The sequence below is a fragment of the Neofelis nebulosa genome, chromosome 17 (genome assembly GCF_028018385.1).
Source record: "Neofelis nebulosa isolate mNeoNeb1 chromosome 17, mNeoNeb1.pri, whole genome shotgun sequence".
In the NCBI taxonomy this organism is placed as follows: domain Eukaryota; kingdom Metazoa; phylum Chordata; class Mammalia; order Carnivora; family Felidae; genus Neofelis; species Neofelis nebulosa.
In genome coordinates, this window is record NC_080798.1 from 51,911,416 (window position 1) to 51,931,663 (window position 20,248).

Below are 20,248 nucleotides of genomic sequence, written 5' to 3' on the forward strand. Positions count from 1 at the left end.
TGGAGAAAAGTAAGTAATAAAACTGAGCATGAGCAGGGAAAAAGACTAAAAACGTCAGAGGTCCTGTTGCAGAAATGAGCTAGAACCCAACCCAGGACTGAGCGCAGGTAGCTGACAATACCTTCCTTCCGATCAATAGGGCGACACAACGTGTTTGGCGGAGCGAATCTTTCCAAAACCTGCCTTTTTATCCTCAAAACTCAGAGGGTGGCCAGAAACAGAATGCTCTGGCCCTTGGGACGCTCCCTGTTTAGCAGGTGGTTTTAGAAGACCCTTGCATCATTTCGAACTGGTTCACTTATTCCAGCTGAAACCCTGATTTTCCTGCAAAGTGCCGACGAAGCACAAATACATACTGCCTCCGTGTATCAGGGGAGGAGCTGAAGAGAGTGTACGGGCAGCAATGATTGTGACAGTAGGTGCCCCTTGAGTATTTGGGGCTCCTAGAGCATGCTGGCCATTCCCACCCACCCCAGGGCGTTCCCATTCACTGTCTTTCCTCCCGGTGTACTCTTCCCCAGCAAAGCCACACCGCTGCTCCTTTCCATCCTCGGGCCTTTGCCCGACTGTCAGTTCATCAGGGAGACCTTTCCTGACCACTCAACAGGGAACAGCAAACGCCCCCGCCCCAGTCTTCCCTCCCCGGCCAGCACTCCTTAGCCCCCCTCACCCCCAGTAGAAGTGTAGAGCACTGTGGCCTTCTGACATACGTGTTCATTCATGTGTGTGTGCGCGTTGATTGCCTGTCCAAGGCATTGTGACACGGGTTTTGCACGAAGGGTGTAAGACTCACCACCACCGTAAGAGGCAGGTGACTTTATCCATAGGTTACGGATGAGGAAAATGAGAAACGCACAGAGTTTAAGGTCGCTCACGGTTTCTCCGCTCCCTAGCACGAGTGCCGTGGTTCGTGGCAGAATCTGTGTGATGTAAGCGCCCTTCTCCAGAACTGCATTCCAAACAGTGCCTCTGCAGGTACCGCTAGAGGCTTCCTGGATCCTTCCTGGTTGGCACTCCGTACATAAGTGAGGGGATTAACTTGAAGAAGTAATATTACTTCATTATGTGAATGTATACTGGGGAGATGCCTCTTTGTATGTATACAGATTTCTCTCTATCGATTTCAAGAGAGCGTCAATGAGTGAGCGCCAGGAGCCGTGACAGATATGCTCAAAATACAGCGATGAGGAAAAAAAAAAAACTTAAGACAGGGTTCATGCCCTCATGACACTTGTCACCCAGCACAGGAGATAGGCATTATGGAAATAAACACATTACTAAGTGTGAAAGTACAACCAGAGCACGTTATGAAGAAGAAGAGGGACAAAACTGTGCCAGCGGAGGGCAAAAAAAAAAGACTCTGTGACGCCTAATTTTGGGTGCCAGCTCGACCGGGCTCAAATATTTGCTTAAACATTATTCTGGGTATGTCTTTATGAGTGTTTCTGGTTGAGATCAACATTGAATCGGTAGACTGGATGAGGCAGGTTTCCCTCCCCAGTGTGGGTGGGCATCACCCAATCACCGCAGGCCTTGAACAGAACAAAAAGCCGGAGGGTGGGGCGCCTGGGTGGCTCAGTCGGTTAAGCTTCCAACTTCGGCTCAGGTCACGATCTCACGGTTTGTGAGCTCAAGCCCCGTGTCAGGCTCTGTGCTGACAGCTCAGAGCCTGGAGCCTGCTCCGGATTCTGTGTCTCCCTCTCTGCCCCTCCTCTGCTCACACGCTGTCCCTCTCAAAAATAAACATTAAAAAAAATTTTTCTTTGAAAAGGCAGAGGGAATGAGAACCGCTCCCTGCCTTATGGTCTTTGAACGGGGACAATGGTCTTTTCCTGCCCTCAGATTCACACTGGCACTACACCTTTAGCTCTCTTGGCTCTCCAGCTTGCCAACTCCACATCTTGGCACTTCTCAGCTTCTCATAATATGTGAGTCAATCCCATATATATATATATATATATATATACACACACACACATACATATATATATATATAAATTTATGTGTGGGAATAAATACACACATATGTATATATGTTATCGTATACATAATATATACTATATTAGAACATTACATAATTATAAACTATATATCAATACCTAACATGATATAGGCAGATCTTAATGTTACATGCGTAGAGTATCTATAATACACACACACTTGTTTCCGTTTCTCCAGAGAACCCTAACACAGCCCCACGCATGTTCAGTCTACCATCAAGACACGAAAGCGGAAGTGGACGTACCTGTAAAGCACCTGCAACCATTTCCCTGGACTGAGAAGGTCTCCTTCCTTTCCGTTAGAATACAAGCCCATCTGCTCCTCATTTCAAGGGTTCCTGAGACAACTGTCCTCTACTTTTCTGGCTTGAGGAAGGCAGGGCTCAGCAAGAGACTCGATCATGGGAACCATGGTCAGGCAGCTCTACATGGCCTGCAGGGAAGAAGCCCCCAGGGCAGGGTACGGAGACGCACATCCATTGGTTGATTTCTCCTGCCTCTGTGCACAGCCACCAGCAAGGAAAATTTGCTCAGATATCACCATTTGAGTAAAAATAGAGATAACTAAATTTTCTGATACATTAAATGTGATCCTAAGTCAGATACAATGTATTTTTTTAAGTTTTTGTATTGTGAGAGAGAGAGAGAGAGACACACACATGTGGGAGGGCAGAGAGAGAGGAAGAAAGGGAAAGAGAGAGAGAGAGACAGAAAGAGAGAGAGAGACAGAGAGAGACCCAAGCAGGCTCCACACTGTCAACGCAGAGTCCGACGGGGGGCTTGAACTCACAACCGTGAGATCATGACCTGAGCCGACACCAAGAGTTGCACAACTGAGCCACCCAGGCACCCCAGATACAATGTATTTATGACTGTTCACTGATCTGGGTTATTTTCTGCCACCGAACCCCTTCATCAGAGAGGGAAATTTGTAATTGCGTGACATTACCTCTTAACATCCCAACCGTGGAATTTTTTAAAACTGTATTTCGCTCTGGTTTCTCCATATATTAATTAGCATAACTACAAAGGTTATTATGAAAACCAGAAAAAGGAGACCTAATAAAGAGGCTTCCACTTAAAAAAAAACAAAAAACAAAAAACAGAAGTTACTAAACTAGCAAGTGTTGATCAAATACAATTAGAGGAAAATCCAGGTGTAAATTTTGCAATCTTTCAAACCATAATATCCTTCAGTTATCTTCAAAAGAAACATCCCACCCAATTTTAAGTGTCATTTCCACCATCACAACTGCACAACTGCGTGTGGAACCGTATGACGGCAAAGGTGCTCCAAACCCACAAGTCAACCTGTCCACACCAGAGAATATTCGAAACAAACCTGAAGATCCTCCGGAAGTACTGCTTGGAAGTTAAGTAATTTTAGCAAGTGAAATAAAGAGGGAGTCTTTCTTTTCTACCCACTTAATTTCCCCATGAAAGTCCTGGAACTGGAACTCCCAGATAGGAGAGGGTTAGACCTAGCCCTCCAAGACGGGCTCTGCTCCCCAACGCTCGCAACGCGGCCAGTCTGAACCAAACATGCGCAAATTGGAAAAGGCACACGGGATGCTGAAGACGTGTGTGTGAAATGAGATAGAACTGTCTCCATTTTTTTCATTGGTGATCTTTTGAAGAAACATTTGCAAGAGGTTAGATTAAACAAAATATACCGATGCAAGTTTCGCCGGGTTGTTTTTACTTTCTTTAAATAGGACTACCAGAACGTTTTCAATGCCGTCTGCCAGTTTGTGTTATGTTCTACTGGATGGCACTGTGCTGCAGCAAAGAGGAGATGGAATTCTGTGCATCATAAAAAAGAAACAGAGGATTTCATGGGGGAAAAAATAACACTTCTGTTGTCATAATTTAAAAATAAAAACCACTGCACACTAAAATTAGACTCATTGAAATAAAGCTCTTCAAAGACGCAAATGAACTGCACATGAATGTTGAGCAATGTCATCCATCCGTAAGCATTCCTGCTTTACAACTTTGCCCCATGTGTCATCATCCAAAGAAATCAATTCAAAGTGGTTATGGCATGTGAGGTCATCCCCGAAGCCAACCATGGAGAGTAGACTCTCCCCAACTGCTCACTGACAGGCGTATAACGTGCTCATTCGTAGTTGCTGCTTTAAAGCCATCTGTGGTTATTGTTGGCAGACATGGAGAGGTGTGTAATAACAAGACAACTGACAGACAGAGGAGTGAATCAGCAAGACAGTTAATGCATCCAAGATGCGCCAGCGGGAAAAAATACCAACAAGGGTAGATGTAGTCATACGCCGCTCTACACCCATTAAAAGTCGATTCACACAGTGTGGGCGAAGAGTCACTCCATCGGTCCCCCGGCCAGTGCGTGCTGGAGGCCCTTGTTACATTCTGCCTGCCTGCTTCCTCTGGGAGGCTGGGGGTTCTTTGTAGAAAGGGTCCTATCACAGTTAGGACTTTATTTCGAAGTGACAGAAACTAACGTTAAGCTAGAGCAACAAGAAAGGGGGATATGTTTCACGCCAATGAAAAGCCCCAAGTACTTCAATGTCAGGCATCAAGACCGCGATGACCCTATTCTCAGGTGACACAAAGGTTGCCAGCAACTCCAGACTTACAGCCCATCCTCTCTGCTACCCCTAGGTGTCCCAGACTTTTATTTCAATGGTTCTGATCCTGTTACATATGAATCCCTACCCATCGCTGTAGTCAAGGGTATGTGATATGCTGACTGGTCACCCTGAAAACATGTCACCTCCGGCCAAATTCCAAGGACTTGAGGCAGAGGTGGCAAAGCTAGGTCCCCAAAGAAAACTGCAATGTCTTTGCCAAAAGACTGGGGAAGCAGATGCTGGGCAGACAAAAAATGATCGGTGGCCACTGCTATCTCGGAATCCCCATATCTGACCTGCACATAAAAGATACCCACTGATGAGTTTTTCCGGTGAATGAAGGCATGCATGAACGCTTCAGAAAAGTCCAATTCAGGATGCATCCCAAACACAGAAATGATGTCTGTATTTCGAAATTACCAGGATGTTAATGACATACATTCATGTAACAAATGTTGATTGAGCGCCTACTATTTACCAGGGTCTGCTCTTGCCAGTGGAGACACAGATGTCAACAGCAGAGACGAAGTCTGGCCCTCATGAAGCAGTTATTCAAGCAGGGAAGGCAGCATGTGCAAGACAATAAAGCAATTATTAGATGAATGATAACTAGTATGAAGAATGATAAAGCAAGATAAGGGGATGAGGGAGTGACAGGTGCAAGGAAGAACTTTCTGCAATGATGATATTTACACAAAGAAATGAAATACACAGGAGGTGAAGGAAGGGGGTAGGTGAATATTTGAGGGAAGAGCATTCAAACAGCAAAGTCAATGGAACAGGGGCATCCGGGATATGCTGAAAGGCAATGGAGGCCAGAAGAGCTGGGGTGGCAGGTACGACGGTAGAAAAGATAGGACATCGGGCGAAAGGAGCCCAATCACATAGCACCTTGCAGGCCATGGCAAGAAATTTGGGTGACACACTATGAGTAATGGAAAGCCTTTAGCTGCTAGAAAAAAAGAAGGTGAATTAATCTGGCAACTGTGAGAAGCATAGATCACAGGGACACAAGAGACGTAAGAGAACCACCAGACTGGAAGCTGCTACAAGAATCCAGATGACAGAGCACAGCGGCTCGGATCACAATGGTGGCAGGAGAGGGGATAACAAGTGGTCAGCATCGGTTATACTTTCGCAATACCCAATTCAATTGACCTGGGAGCAGTGAAATTTACACGGACAAGTGTATAAAAGTACGTGCTATTTACATACCCTCATTTACACTGCTCACACTGAAAATTAGTCGCTCAACACTTATTTGTGTTCTCGTGGTGCTTTAAATGATACCTTAACTATAATATTAATTCTGTTGCACCGTCCTTAAGTGTTTATCTTCCTGTCTCCATTATTCCCCACCTTCACAGTGGAGTATCTAAGAATTTAGGGACCATATTATCATTCTTGTACTTTCACAGTCTGTCATAGCACTGAAGCACAGAGGAAGCTGGAAATTAATGCTCTGAGTTAGAAGGATGGGTGGGTGGAGGGGTGGATGGGTGGGTGGAGGGGTGGATGGGTGTCGAGAGGGGGTGGATGGTAGGTACGAGGGAGGAACAGAGGGAAAAGAAAGGAGAAGTGTCAAGCAATTAGCCAGGAATACAAGCCCCCAAATGACCTTGAATTTGTCTACCTGGTACATTTAGAAAGAAGTTGGGGGTTTCGAGGATGTTGCTGTTATGGAGGTACGAGCTACCGGGGTACCGTGCACTTTCATATGACAGAAGGAAGCAATGGCAGAGATGGGTTACATAACCAGGTCAGCTGATGAGTCCATGCATATGGAAAAATTAGCTGCCTTATCTTGCATTCCAGTGAAAACAGAGCTCCTTGCCTCATCAGGTATGGTGAAGAATTTACACATTTTCTTGTAAACGCATAAATTGCCCAACTACATTCAGTAGATAGAAAAACCCAATACACCTTGACAAGATTCTCAGGCTTGAGCACACATTAATAAAACACAGAGAACATTCCCCATCTCATTCCCAGAGCTGCCCATTGCCCCCACTGCTGCAGATCAACAGGATACAGGGGACATTCAACTTTTATGGAAGGTTGGCAGCACACCCAGAAATGGAATCCACATTTCTAATCTATAGGCTCCCTCCCTTGTAAGATAGGCTCCCTCCCTCCTAAGAATGCAAGGGTAAATTTTATTAGAAATATATGTTTCTGCAAAGATCCATTTAATTTCAGCAGTCTGGATTGGCATGCTGTGAAATTCAAAAGCAAATACACATCTTTAAAAAGATTTCCAGATGATTTTTTGCTGCCTTCCAATCTACCCCCAGTCCCCACGCACCATTCATACACAGTCTCCCCAAATATGTTCCTCAAAAGGAAAAATCATTATTGAATCATCACTGTTACTGAAATCATTATTCCTAAAGACTCTGAAATCAACAGCGAGTATCCTCTGGGAAAAAAAAAAACAAAAACACCTTACATAAATGCGTTCTGTTAAAGCCGCCAGCATGTGATTGTGTGCTATCAGGGATTCTCGACTGGGGACAATTATACCCCTGGGGACACTTGGCCATATCTGGAAACATTTTGATACAGCTGTGGGGTGCCAATGGCATCTGCCAGCTAATGGCCTGAGATGCTAAGCATCCTAGAACACACAAGCCAGTGCCCACAAGCATCCGTCCATATCCGTAGTGCCCATTGAGAAACAGTATAAAATTCCCTAAGCAATTTTACAATTTTTTAATGTTTATTTTTGAGAGAGAGAGAGAGAGAGAGAGAGAGACAGACAGACAGACAGACAGGGGAGGGACAGAGACAGAGGGAGACACTGAATCTGAAACAGGCTCCAGGCTCTGAGCTGTCCTCACAGAGCCCAACGCGGGGCTCGAACTCACGAACCGTGAGATCCTGACCTGAGCGGAAGTTGGATGCTTAACCGACCGAGCCACCCAGGCGCCCCACATTTCCTCAGCAATTTTAAATAGGGACTATCTATAGAAACTCACTGCTTCTCCTTGAACCCATGGTCTGACGTGCCCCATGAGGTAGCATGAGCAGTTGATGGATGATATGAGAGGGCCATGATTCTGGAAACAGAGGGGACTTACTCCGGACCCACCTGCCGCAGAGTGAGCACTGTAGAAATTTTCTGTTAGGTTTTTATGGCTGCATAACCAAATTGCCACATACTTAGCAGCTTAAAAGTAACACCTATTAGCTCACAGCTCTACAAGTCAGAAGTCTGGGCACAGAGCGACTAGGTTCTGTGCTCTAGGTTTCCCAAGGCCAAAATCAGGGTGTCAGCCAGGGCTGCATTCCTCGCTGGAGGCTCTGGGAAAGAATCCACTTCTAAGCTCATTGAGATTGTCGGCAGAATTCGGTTCCCTCCTGTTGTAGGACGGAGGCCCCCGATCCTTGCTGGCAGCTGGCTAGAGGCCATTCTCAGCTCCTTGGGGCCACCTGCACTCTTCACCACATGGACCTCTCCATCTCCAAAGCCAGCAATGGAGACTCTGTCCCGTGTCAAATCCCTGGAGCCATGAACTTCTTTAACTTTCCCTGATTCCGTGTGATCATACGATTATCAGGTCAAACCTACCTGCAAAATCTCCCTATCTTAATTAAGGTCAACTGATTTGAAAGGACCTCTGCAAAATCTCTTCCCAGCAATACTGAAATTAGCAGCTGAATGAATAATTGGGAGACGTGTGTGTGTGTGTGTGTGTGTGTGTGTGCGTGCGTGTGCAGCAGGGGTTGCGGAGCTCGGGGCCACAGTTTGTACATGGCATCATCTTGTCACTTCCTTCTCAAAGCAGCCCTTTCACAGGGTTTTTTCCATCTCTACTTTACAGATAAGGAAACCAGATTCTCGGGAAGTTGAGCATTTCCCAAAGCTGAGGGAAGGATACATGGGAAATCTCTGTACTATTTTTGCAACTTCTTGTGAGTCTAAAAGTATTTCAAAATAAAAGGTCTTCAAAAAGAATAATTTTGCCAAGATCACATAACTAGTAAGTAAAAACGATGGGCTTCTGAGATCTCATGCACTGGAACATGCCAGCCTTCTTAAACTATTGCACGAGGCATTTCTAAGATCGTAGAGCCTCTGAAGCCCCTGGTATTTATCTGGCCCGGGGGTTCTCAGTAGTGATGGAGCATTAGAACCAAAGGGGGAGCCATTAAAAAATGCTCATGCCTGGGCCCCACCCCTAGATATTCAGCTTCAACTGGTCTGGGGTAGGATCTGGGCATCTGTGTTTTTTTAAGGCTCTCTAGGCTAAGAATCACTGACCTAGATGTGATTTAATCATAAATGACATTGTTACATATGCCGGATTAAACAGAAACTAGTATTTGCTTTACACACAAAAAGAATCCTTTTGAAAGCATGAAATTCATCTGGCTTCAATGCAGCCTACTGGAAAACAATGATTGCAAAATACTGAGATAAGACTAAGACACAGGAAAATACAAGATATGCATGCATGTGTGTGTGTGTGTGTGTGTGTGTATTATGTAAAGTACATATAGAGAGCAAGAGTGCATTTAAGTAGTATTTTCTACTTATTTTCTGTCACTTTGAAATAAAGTCCTAACTTTATCTGGACTCTCTGTGCTGCACAAAACAGACCTATACTCAACAACCGAGGTTGGAGAATAACTGTGTTTACTGTTCATCCACAGAGAAATTAATCTGGGGTAACTCTTCCTCTGCCCCCCGGAGGTGGCAAAGAACAATATGAAAGGGACGCGAAGGATGATGGTCAAGTCACAGAAGGAGCCGACACTGAAAAAGCAGGCTGCTGTAGGAGAGCTCAGGAAATCACTGGAGAGATAATCTCTTCTTACTAGCTTATGGCAGTCCCTTTCAAGTGCCGTCTCTCAACTAAGGGTAGCCGACTTCCAGTAAATTAGCGGTGTGCGTTATATAATTTATATTAGAAAGCACGCCCCCTTGACTTGTAGCGGTAATAAGGGCAGATAAAATATTCCAGAGCTCAGCGGCATGAATAAGCAATCAAAAGAATTCAGCCACGAATGAAATCCTTAGATCCATCAAAGGCATCCCTTCAGGAGAGGTGAGCATGCCGTCCAGATAGCACAGTCTCACCAGACTTGTATTAGGGTATTTGAGGGTACTCTGCCCTGTAATTGGATAGAGAGACCGTGGGAACAGGCTTCCACAGAAACGACTTGATGTAACTGAAAGGGCACTCCTGGGTTTGTGGACAGAGATGGGTAGGAAGCCCAGGCAAATAGTATGGGTCATGAAAGCTTTAAAGGGCAGTGCTCACTGGACCGGTTTATATTTGGACTTCACGAATTCATCGGGACCACCTTCTCTTCAACGGTCTATCGTTGATGGTGGGAAACCGTGCAATTTTACTAGCACATATGCTCCACTGGAGAGAATCATTCACCTGACTTTCTTGGGCTCAACGAAGACAAAGGTGAAACGAGTTCTCAGTAACTATGCGTGATTTACAACCAATCAGAGCCAGTAATAGCCAGTGACATTGGGTGGCTAGGATCAATCTCAGCAAGGAAATTTCTGGCCATAGCTAATGTCTAGTACGTGTGTGTGATGCCTCAGCTTTTCACAAAGGCGGTCTCTCGGTGTCTCTCTCTCTCGGGAAATATAGAATCGCATGCAACTAAGAAGACTCATCCATATGCATGCCCTTTTCAGCAACAGCAAAAGACCGGAAAAAAACCTATTGACCAGAAGGGCATAATATGCAGCAGTTGAAAGAATAAGATAGATGTACGCGTACCAATACAGAAGGAACTCCCAGATATATGTTATTCCCAAGCACTCCCCCTTCCCATCACAAAAATGCTTCAGGAAAAGTGTTGGCTAATGCAACCCATGGACATTTTAAATGTGCACATGAGCGCACACATGCGCGCACACACACACGCACACATACCCCACCAGACGTAATAAACTCTAGTTTCAAAAGGAGATTCAAACCCATACCTGCAATCCTTGGCTTGCTGTGCATCACCCCTCACTTCCTTTTAGGCATTAACTCACATATCATGACGTAAGTGAAGACTTCAAAAGTGAAGTGAGTAAGGCACCTGAGACACCAGGCACCCAAAGAAACGTTGGACTCCTCTCCAGAACTCAGGAGGCACAAAAAGAGCAGAGTCAGAAGAAAGACAACAGTGATGACATCATTGGGTACCTCGGGTCCCGCCTTGCTCAAGGCTAGCCATCCTAGGACAAGGACGAGGGTAGGAAGGATGAATGTGAGTGATCGCTGAGCCAAAAAAAATGTATTTTTTAGGCTTAACCTAGCTCGAGGTGGAGCTATTCTACCCGCCAGTGAAGCTTCCCAGGACACACCAGAATGTTCTACGTTTGGAGCCACACTAGCCACCCTGCCTGCCCTCTTAGCATACACATCGGCTGGTGCTAGTTAGAGCGTGGACAGTCACACTTACGTGCCGCAATGCATCCATAAAGCAAAAACAATTGTCCCAAAGATGTTCCAGCCGTCCCGTCTCCCCTGAGAAGATTCTTCGCAGACACACTCAGGACGCTAATTCAGTCAACAGTGCCCGTTGGGTGGGACCATCTGTGAAGGTTTTTCTTGCCTTTACTCAAATGGATGCCTTGGCTCTACCCGAGGATCCACAGAAATCTCAGAAGTGGGGCCTAAAAATATGATGCTGGGGTTTTTTGTTTGTTTGTTTGTTTGTTTGTTTGTTTGTTTGTTTGTTTTTAGGTGCCTCGGTCCTTTTGTAGTGCGTGGGGGCCAGGGGAGGGGCATATGCCACCTTAGACCTTGAACACCCCTATGCTCTCTGGTGGTTAAATCTTATGAAGGCCTCAGTCTGTGTCTTAGCTGAATCCTCCTCTCTCCACGGCCCCAGTTTTAATAACGAAAGGAAGTGCTCAATAAATACAAACTATTATTACCGTGGCTACAAGTTTCCTGCCTGCGGGTGGTAAAGAGGACTGGCATTAGCCAACGTTGGCAACACCTTTACGGAAGGAGGTCCGCAATCATGGCAATTATTACTCTCTCATTACCACTACCAACATCATTACTAGGCGCTAGGCGCTGTTTTAAGCATTGCACCATTCCGTATTTTCCTTCCAAGTCAGCATCCATAAGCCCCATTCTCCTCATCTCACCGATGAGGAAATGAAGCGTGGAGAGGTCCATGATTTGACCCGAGTTACGTGGTTACTGAAGGCCAGAGCCGGGACTTCCGAGTCTGAGCTCAAAGCCAGTACACCACGCTCTCTACCATGCATGCCTCCATCCAGACCTTCACGTGTTGGCTGATCTTTCCCCGTCATTCTTCACCTTTCTCTTGCTTCCCTCCTTCATGGTGGATCACGTAGTGGTTACTTCCTCCGATAAAATCTCCAAATATCCTCTGCAGGGTGTTGCCACCACCCAGGTGCCCTCTTCCCCTTTTGACAGGCTTGAGGAGGCTCCAGGACCAGCGTGCCATTGCCATCTCCTTCCCAGACCCCTTCCTAGTCCAAAGCCAAGGGTAATGAAGGACGGGGCGCCTAGCATGTGCCAGGCTAAGTGCTCCTCATGTGTCGCCACAGTCCCCCGAAAGCAACAGAGTTACATCCATGTTACAGGTGAAAAACAGGTGCAGAGGCACGCAGAAAGCCCAGCACTCACAATCCTGGAGGCTGGGGGTTACGCTCCTCTGGCGGCCACCCTCTCACAGCCAGAGAGCCCGGGGGGAAGAGTCAGCCCTCCACCCTCCCATGTGAGCACCCCTCAAGTCAGCCTCGGGACCCTGCTCTTTGGCAAGAACCTTGGCCCCGTTTTCAGAAAAAAAGAAATTAGCTGGCATTTTGCTACAAGTATTGCTTGGAGCAAATCACGGCTGAAGAGTGGCAGAAAAGAAAGAAAGAAAAGAAAGAAAAGACAAGAAAAGACAAGAAAAGACAAGAAAAGACAAGAAAAGACAAGACAAGACAAGACAAGACAAGACAAGACAAGACAAGACAAGAAAAGAAAAGAAAAGAAAAGAAAGAAAGATAAACATCTTTTTACCCTTGATAAATCAATACCCTAAGGAAACATCTCTGATTTGGATCAGCCTGTATCCAAACACTTGTGAATACAGCCCAGTCTAATCCTTAATTTCACATGATCCTCTCAAGTGATTGAGAAGTTCCAAGGAGGTGTATGTAATTCAGCAAACCCCTGCTTAGCTAACAAGTCGCCACAAAGCAAGACAGCGGAGTCTCTTTCTGCACGTCTGGACTAAAGTCATTTAACTTCAGCCCTTTTATGAACGGAAACCAGCTTTCTAAAGACTGTAGGGAAGGCAGTGGCCAGCAAGAGACAACTCAGTGGCTGAGCCTTCTGAGTCATAAAATGACTCTGAAAAGGGGAGATCAAAGCTGTCCTACCGCCTAAGGAAACACAACCGCTTCCAAAGCTCCTTGCAGGGACCGGGGCTCTCTGGAGAGCAGTCTAGAGGCCACCGCTAACAAAGGCATGAGGACACGGGGGCAGCCAGCCACGGAGGAGAAACACCACTTACGGTTTAATTGTTGGAGACAACAAGAGAAGAAACGAAAGAAAGCTGAGGGACAAGAACTAGGCGGTGTGTCAGGACTTGAGGCCGGAGGGATCTCCTGCGCACTTTCCGCTGAGCCCCTGATGCAGTGCTGAGCCTGGGTCCTGACTGGAGACGAGGAGAGACGGCGGCCGAGCAGTCCTCCGCTCTTCGCCAGCTGGGTGCTTGCTCACTGTTACTCATCAAAGGTAGAGTACCAAGTACACTTAATACCGATCTGGGGAGGGGAGCAATACGGCGGAAGTTCCCACAAGCCTTGTCACTTGATCCTCACATGGTGAACGGAGCTTGGTGTTTGAGTTTGTCAAGCAAGGGGTGTATTTCCCCAACGGGAACACATGGAAATTAGGTTTATCAGGCACCCGCAAAGGGCAAGTAATCTTAGAGCTAGAAATTGCTCTCTTAGGGTGAACCACAGAAATCTGGACAAGTTACTGATGAAAGTACGCCTTCAAGAGAGGGGAGCAGCCCAATTAGTATTAGAATTCCACCTCTGGGAGCTTCGCAAGCCGCAATCCACATTAGCATATTAAAAGGTGTGGACCCTATTACAGAAAAGACTTCTAATTGCATTTAAACCTAAGGTTTCCCTAACTCTATGGGAATATATGGCCACTTATATGGTCATGAAATCCTTTTATTCCGGGAACATCTCCCCCCACCCCCCCCACCCCCAGTTAGAAATCAATACGTAATAGATCTTTTTTGGGAATCATCGCTTCAATTTTCTTGTTAGTACCAGACTGTCAGGAAAATTCTAGGCTTAAACAAATGTCCTTAAAGTAGGGCATTTCTAAGTTGCTAATATGCTAATGTGCACAGTAGATCTCCCAGAGGTGGCTTTTAGGACTATTTGGCTATGTTTCCCCCATTTTTAAAACCCTACGCCGTGAACTTCTTCTATAAATTAGAACATGGCATCCAACGTGCTTGTGAGTTTATCTGCTGTACCCTGACAGGTGCCTGACAGAAGCTAATCAAAACTTGTTGAATAAAAGGATAATCTTTCAATGTGTCTTTTCAGTCTGTTCTTAAAACACAACATTTCCACTAAGTTTTAGAAATGGGATCAGTCTGTCAAACCAAAAGCAATTATTTTTTTTTTCCCAACAGCAGTTATTAAAACAATTTGCTTATTTGTTCAACGTCTTGATCCAATGGTTCTCTACTGTTAATATGCATTAGGAGTCACTTGGAGAATTAGAAAAACACACATTCCTGAGCTTAGCCTCTCTGACCTTCTGTTGTGGGTAAAGAAATTCAAATTTTCAACACCTCAGGCAAAGTTAATGCAGCTGATCACACTCTGAAAACCACTGTCCTGATTTAAAAAAAAAAAAAAAAAAGGAGCTCTAAGGCAAAACATTTTTGAGCAGAAAGGCCTTTTTGGATCTCCCAGCATGGAGGCAGAAAGGTACAAGTTTGTTCTACCAACCCAGAAGACAAAATTAAGAAATACAGGTGAAAGTCATAAAAAGGTAGGTGGTAGTTCAACATCAAGAAGCGAATGCTAACAACAACATGGGCTTCCTGGATGTAATGACCTTCCCATGGCTGTGTTACTGGAAGAGAGGCTAGATATGGTAGGAGGAATGTACATGGCAAATGGTGATTGGGTTAATCTGCACCCCCAAGATTCTGGGACAAAGGCTGCAAACCCAAGGCACCCTCACAGAGTGCGAGGCAGTCAGATGTAGGGGGCAGTGAGGGGTTGGAGTAGGCAAGTTCCCGTCTAAATGCACTCAAAACCCCAAAAAATAATAATCATGCCGGGACACCGCGGGAGGCAGGATTCACCCAGGGAAGTTTGCAACTTCTGTTCTGTCCCTTGTTCTAAGTAAATAATGGCCTGCTCAACTCCCGAGAAAAGCGAGCCCTGTCAGTCGTGGGGAGGGGAGTGCATTTTAAGCAAATACTCGAAGGACAGTTTAATTCTGAATTATTGAGGGAAATTCCCTGCCAGAGACATCCTCGCTGGAATACGCACATACACATGTATATACATAGGCATCTATTTCATGATTATAACCTTCCTACCCTTTCTCATTCTCTCCCGGGGCTTCCCTGGCGACCGAGATAACAGGTTAGTTCTTCCATGGGTACTTTGTTATGGAAAGGTGACCTATTGTCCTGAGACACACTGCATTGCACTCCAGGAAGTTGCTGTAACCTCTAAAGGCATTCTGAGGCCAGTCATCCAGCTCCATGAGGGTAGAAACCCTGATGCAGAGCCTTCCAGTGGAAGAGACTCTACCTATCAGTCTCATTCGGCTCCTGTCAGCTTCTACATCAAGGCAAGAAGAGTTGCTCGTCTCCTTTAGCGTGTTAACCCTGCTGAGTCTCTCCAAAAAAGCATGGAGAGGTTTGCCCCTTTCGTGAACTCTTCCATTATTCACTGCTCGGAAGCCATCAGAGTAGCTGCTAATGAACTTTAGCGAAGGTATAACCCTTTGTTTGGCCAAAGAAGGAGGGCCAGGTCTATGACTCTTAAGGGGCTGGAAGGATGAAGAAAGTCTTCCTCCTGCCACGATTATTCCTCCCCATCACCCTCTCTCCCTGTTTCTAGTGAAGTGTCCCCTCACCGTGGTACCTCAGATGATCTCACCGTCTTCACTACTGCCGTTTGATAGTGCTTCATAAGCAGGTCAATGCCTTGTTACAGAATCGTAGCCATCGTAACAGAGAGGTCACACCAGCAGAGTGGTGTTTTTGCTCAGAATTCTGGTTTCTATTGACAGAGAAAAGGGAAAAACACCACAGCGTAGGCTGGAAGCATTAATGCCATCTGTCTGCAGGATAGAGACGGATCACAAAAGAGGACATACAGATGGCCGTTGGGCAGAAGAAACGGTACCCGACAGGGTACCACAGGACACCACAAACTAAACCCGTCATGGGGAACCACGTCATGCCCATCACTCCGGTAGCTAAAATGGAAACCAGAGACAACAGTAAGTGTCGGCGAGGATGTGGAGTGACTGGAGCTCCCAGACCCGCTGATGGCAGGTGCCAAGTGGCACAGCCACACCCAACAACGCGTTGTTAGGTCCCGACAGGAACGCGTTGTTAGCTTCCGACAGGGACAGGAAGGCTCCCCTTCCGACAGGGGTCCACAGGCTCACCACGAGGCACAGACAAGAATGCTCAGCGGTATTCCAGAATAGCCCAAACGGGAACGCTTAGACGCCCACCGACCTCTAAATGGAAACCTGGTGAAATATTCACGCGGACGAATACTGTATAATTTTGCCTTATGCAAAATATTAAAATAGGCAAAAGTAAACTAAGTTAGCAGTTAGGACAGTGGTTACCTCTGGGGGTGGGGGTGGGGGTGGGGTAGGGACCGGGGAGCGGACACAGGGGGACCGTCTGGGACACTGGGAATGTCTTGTTTCATCTTGCTGGCGGGTAGATGGGTGCGAACTGTGTAAAAGTTCATTAGGCTGTGCTCTATGATTTTTGCCTTTTTCCGCATGTTCGTTTTGCACGTTTCCGTATACACATTATACTTCAACACAGGGCTTCAAAAATTAACTCAGAGTGGCGTCCAGTTTCTCAGTTGTGGTTTTTTTTCCCCTTTCATGTTTCTTTCTTGTTGTTTTTTTCTCATCAAGTTTGGGGGGTATGTGTTTGTGTTTCGTAGTCGTTTGGCAGGGTCACGGAGAGGTGGGGATCGGCTTGATTCTCACCCTACCCCATACCAAGTGGGCCCTGCCAGGGTCAACAAATCGGCTAATCAGAGTCAGATGCCTAGAGATGGCAGTGGTCTGAGAAGTTATTTTACATGATGCAGGAGAGGAAACTGAGACCTAGAAAAGTTATTCAACTGATTACATGCAGCTGGCTTCTGGAGTAGGGGAGACAGAATCCAAATGTCATGATTCCAACCCACATTGGCCTCATCCACAGGCGCATGTGGCCGTCAATTCTCTCACATCCATCACAACGATGGAAATTTTTCTCTTGCCTCATTCCCGTTTGTTAAGCGATCATTTGCTCCCGGTGACTCTCCTCCCCAGGAGAAATCAACTGACATCTATTGATACGAGGCAACCGAGCAGATTTCCTGTCATTCACAGAGGGGGGAATCCCAAGAGAGGTAGGTGAGGTGGCTAAGCGTTGCCGGAACTAGAACCGCCAGGGAGCGATTATTCCCTGCCAGGAACCGCTTCGCATCGTCCGTGTAAGAAGTCGCCTAATCCCCACAGCTCTGTGCTGTAAACCCTCTTGTTATTTCCACTCTAGAGATGAAGACACGAAGGCATATGGAGGTTCTTAACTTGCACCTAAACGGTGTTATGTGGAATGGGATAGTTTAAGCCACTACAGTGAGGTGCCTCCACTCCCGAAGGCATTAGGATACAGGAGCAGACAGGAGACGGGGGAAATACGGGACAATGCCCGGAAAAGAGCAGAAGACCCATCACCATCAAGCCCAACAACACCACCAACAACAACAACAAAACGCCAAATCTATTTGTGGGTGTGCGTAGCCACGTCATTAATGAGTCATGGCGGTCATTTACATGGATCAAGCTTAGCTGGGAACTGTCAAATCTTTGCCTCGCTCGATACTGCAAAATTATACCAAAGAACACCAAAACTCTAGTTGTGATGAAAGGTGATAGCTGCATTTCAGGCCACGCTATGAAAACAAAGTTGAATAAGAAAGTTTCGACTGGCGCAGAACGTGGGAGTTTTCATTCACCGGCACCTACACCTCCCGCCCAGCTCCTTGCTCGGTGTCCTGATTTACCGTGCACGTTACGAACGACATCGCCACTTGGGCTTTCCCACACTTCTTCCGGCCATGCCAGGGCATGGCCAATGATGTGTTTGAACACACACACACACACACACACGCTTATTATGTCCGTGCAAGACACTTCTCAACGGCAGTGCGAACCCAGAGCCGCATTTACTGCCTCGTAGATTTGACCGAATCCTGAGGCAAGTATCATTTTACACCAACAGCCTTGGCCTGGAGCTCAGCTGTCGAGGATCGCACAGAGAGGAAATGACGCTCGTCCCCAATACTTTTTAAGTGCTCTGCCTCCCTGGATGCCACACTCAGTCCTGCCAGTCCTCGAACACACCACACCACACCACAGTGTAAAAGGATGTCTTGTGCGAGCAGGACACGAACAGCTTAGTTCAAAGAAAACAAAGGGCCTCCCTTCTACAGTGAAGGTTGGGCTCAACGGGGCTGCTGAACACAATTTTGCATTGAAATACAGTTTTCCCGTCTCAAAGCAGTGTAGAAGCATGCAGCTTGTTAGATTTATATAATGCCTGGGTCTCTTAAGACTTTACAAAGCGAATGGCATCCATCAAATTAATTTCCTCAGGGATCGTCTCAAACACAGAGAATAAAGAGGCCCAGACCATTAAACATCAAAAGAATGTTCTAAATGGTAATTAAAGTTCTATTCTATTTTCTTTTTCTGGGAGCAGATTAGATTAATTGAGAATATTAGAAGTATCAAAGCTGACAGTGTGAATGTGTCGAGCTGGCTGGAAGAACACTTAATATTGCAGACATCTGTTCATTCCAGTTCCACAAAACACAAGAAAGGGGGAGTCGACCCAGCGTGCGGGGTGCTTACCAAGCCGGCACACGTAGACACAGCGACGGAGGAGAAGCTGTCATTTCTGATAAATCCCTGATAGAAGCATCGTTGCACTGCGGGTTCCGGAGTCTCCAAAGCACCATCATTTCCAAGTACCTGGACAATAAAGTGACTGCTCAAAATCGCCGAGGGCTTCAGTTCTAAATGTAGTTCCTGTCCAAATGCTGAAAATCGGTAATGCGGGGAGCTGCCGGCACTCCCCGCCGATCGCTTTTTCCTGCCGTTGTGCAAAATGTCGTGTGAAATATACGACCCGCCTGAGTCCACTTCCACCGGCGTGACAAAGACGTAATCTGCAACGGGAAAGTTTTAGCTGTCAGCACCCGGTACCCATAGCGCCAAAGGCTCGCTTTCCAACAGGCTGGTGGGGAGCAAAGGACAGCTCAAAGGTATCTTTGTTTCCACTGCCCTGCACCTCGCTTAACGGGAACCCAGAGCCGCTCCCGAAGAGGAGAACTCTGTGGCTTTTGCAAGGAGCTCTGTGACGGGGATGCCTACCAAAACGAGAAGTCAAGCACGATCTTCACGAATGCCAAGAATGTTTGCGAGAAAATGCCACAACTCTCTCTCATGGTCTGGAGACAGAGAGAGATGAACTGGAGTCTGGGAGCTGAAGAACCATCCGTACATAAAAAGTGATCTTTTGGACACAAAATAAATACAGAACCGCAGAAGTAAAGAAATGCATCAATTTTTTTTTTTTCGAGGAGATTAATATCTTCGTGCTTAAACTGAACTGGGAGCATAGGGGGAGGCAGAGTTTAAATTTCAAATGATAACTCCCAGTGCTGAGTAACTTGAGATGCTATCTCAGATAACGAGCAAATACTGGCAGTTTCAGATTTCCGAGAGCAACTACGTGTGATAATAAAACCCCAGCGCTTGTGTTGCTCTGAACGTTTTACTCTGAGCTTTTCCAGGGACAATCCCATTTCACTGTAAGCATAAAATACAGTGGATGCATTAAAAAATGTCTCAAAATTGTCAGAACTTTGCTATTGAGTCTGATGTTTAAAATTGCTCAGACATGTTGGTGAGGGACGGAGTATCAGTCAGGGGAACACCTGGAAGGCACGTTTAAAAATACTTTCCCCATTGCTCTCTAGAGCAGCACTAATTGCTGCTTGCAAAAAACCCCAAAAACAAAAACAAAAAACAAAAAAACCCACCAACTATTTGCTGCTGGAAAACCGAAGCCAGCACACGGTTTTCTATCACAAAATGCTGAGACCGAGAACTACCATCACAAAAGGATTTGGAACAGACCTTCTGCGTGTTCGAACACACTCCGCTTTTCTAGGCACAGAATGGGAAACTAATTGGGAAAGTGTTTAGAACGATTCCGAATAACTAAGAGGCATGTTGGAGTCACTTGGGTCCCTGGTTACTGGAGGAGGAAAAGAGAGAGGAATTTCCCTTTTCCCAAGAGAGTCAACAACCAAATAAGAAAAGCTCAGGAATGAACTGGTAG

At 46.2% G+C, this 20,248-nt stretch overlaps 1 protein-coding gene across 2 annotated transcripts in view; it reads right to left on the minus strand.

Annotated features, from left to right (window-relative positions):
* ADAMTS18 (ADAM metallopeptidase with thrombospondin type 1 motif 18) overlaps positions 1-20,248 on the minus strand; it is a 139,915-nt gene that overhangs the window by 117,682 nt on the left and 1,985 nt on the right. Inside the window, exon 3 of one of the 2 annotated variants that reach the window (XM_058706252.1) lies at positions 18,754-19,070. In XM_058706252.1, the coding sequence (XP_058562235.1) occupies positions 18,754-19,070 (317 nt within the window). Of the gene's footprint in view, positions 1-15,752; positions 15,952-18,753; positions 19,071-20,248 lie in introns of those variants that run through there. The other variant, XM_058706251.1, reaches the window with a different exon arrangement.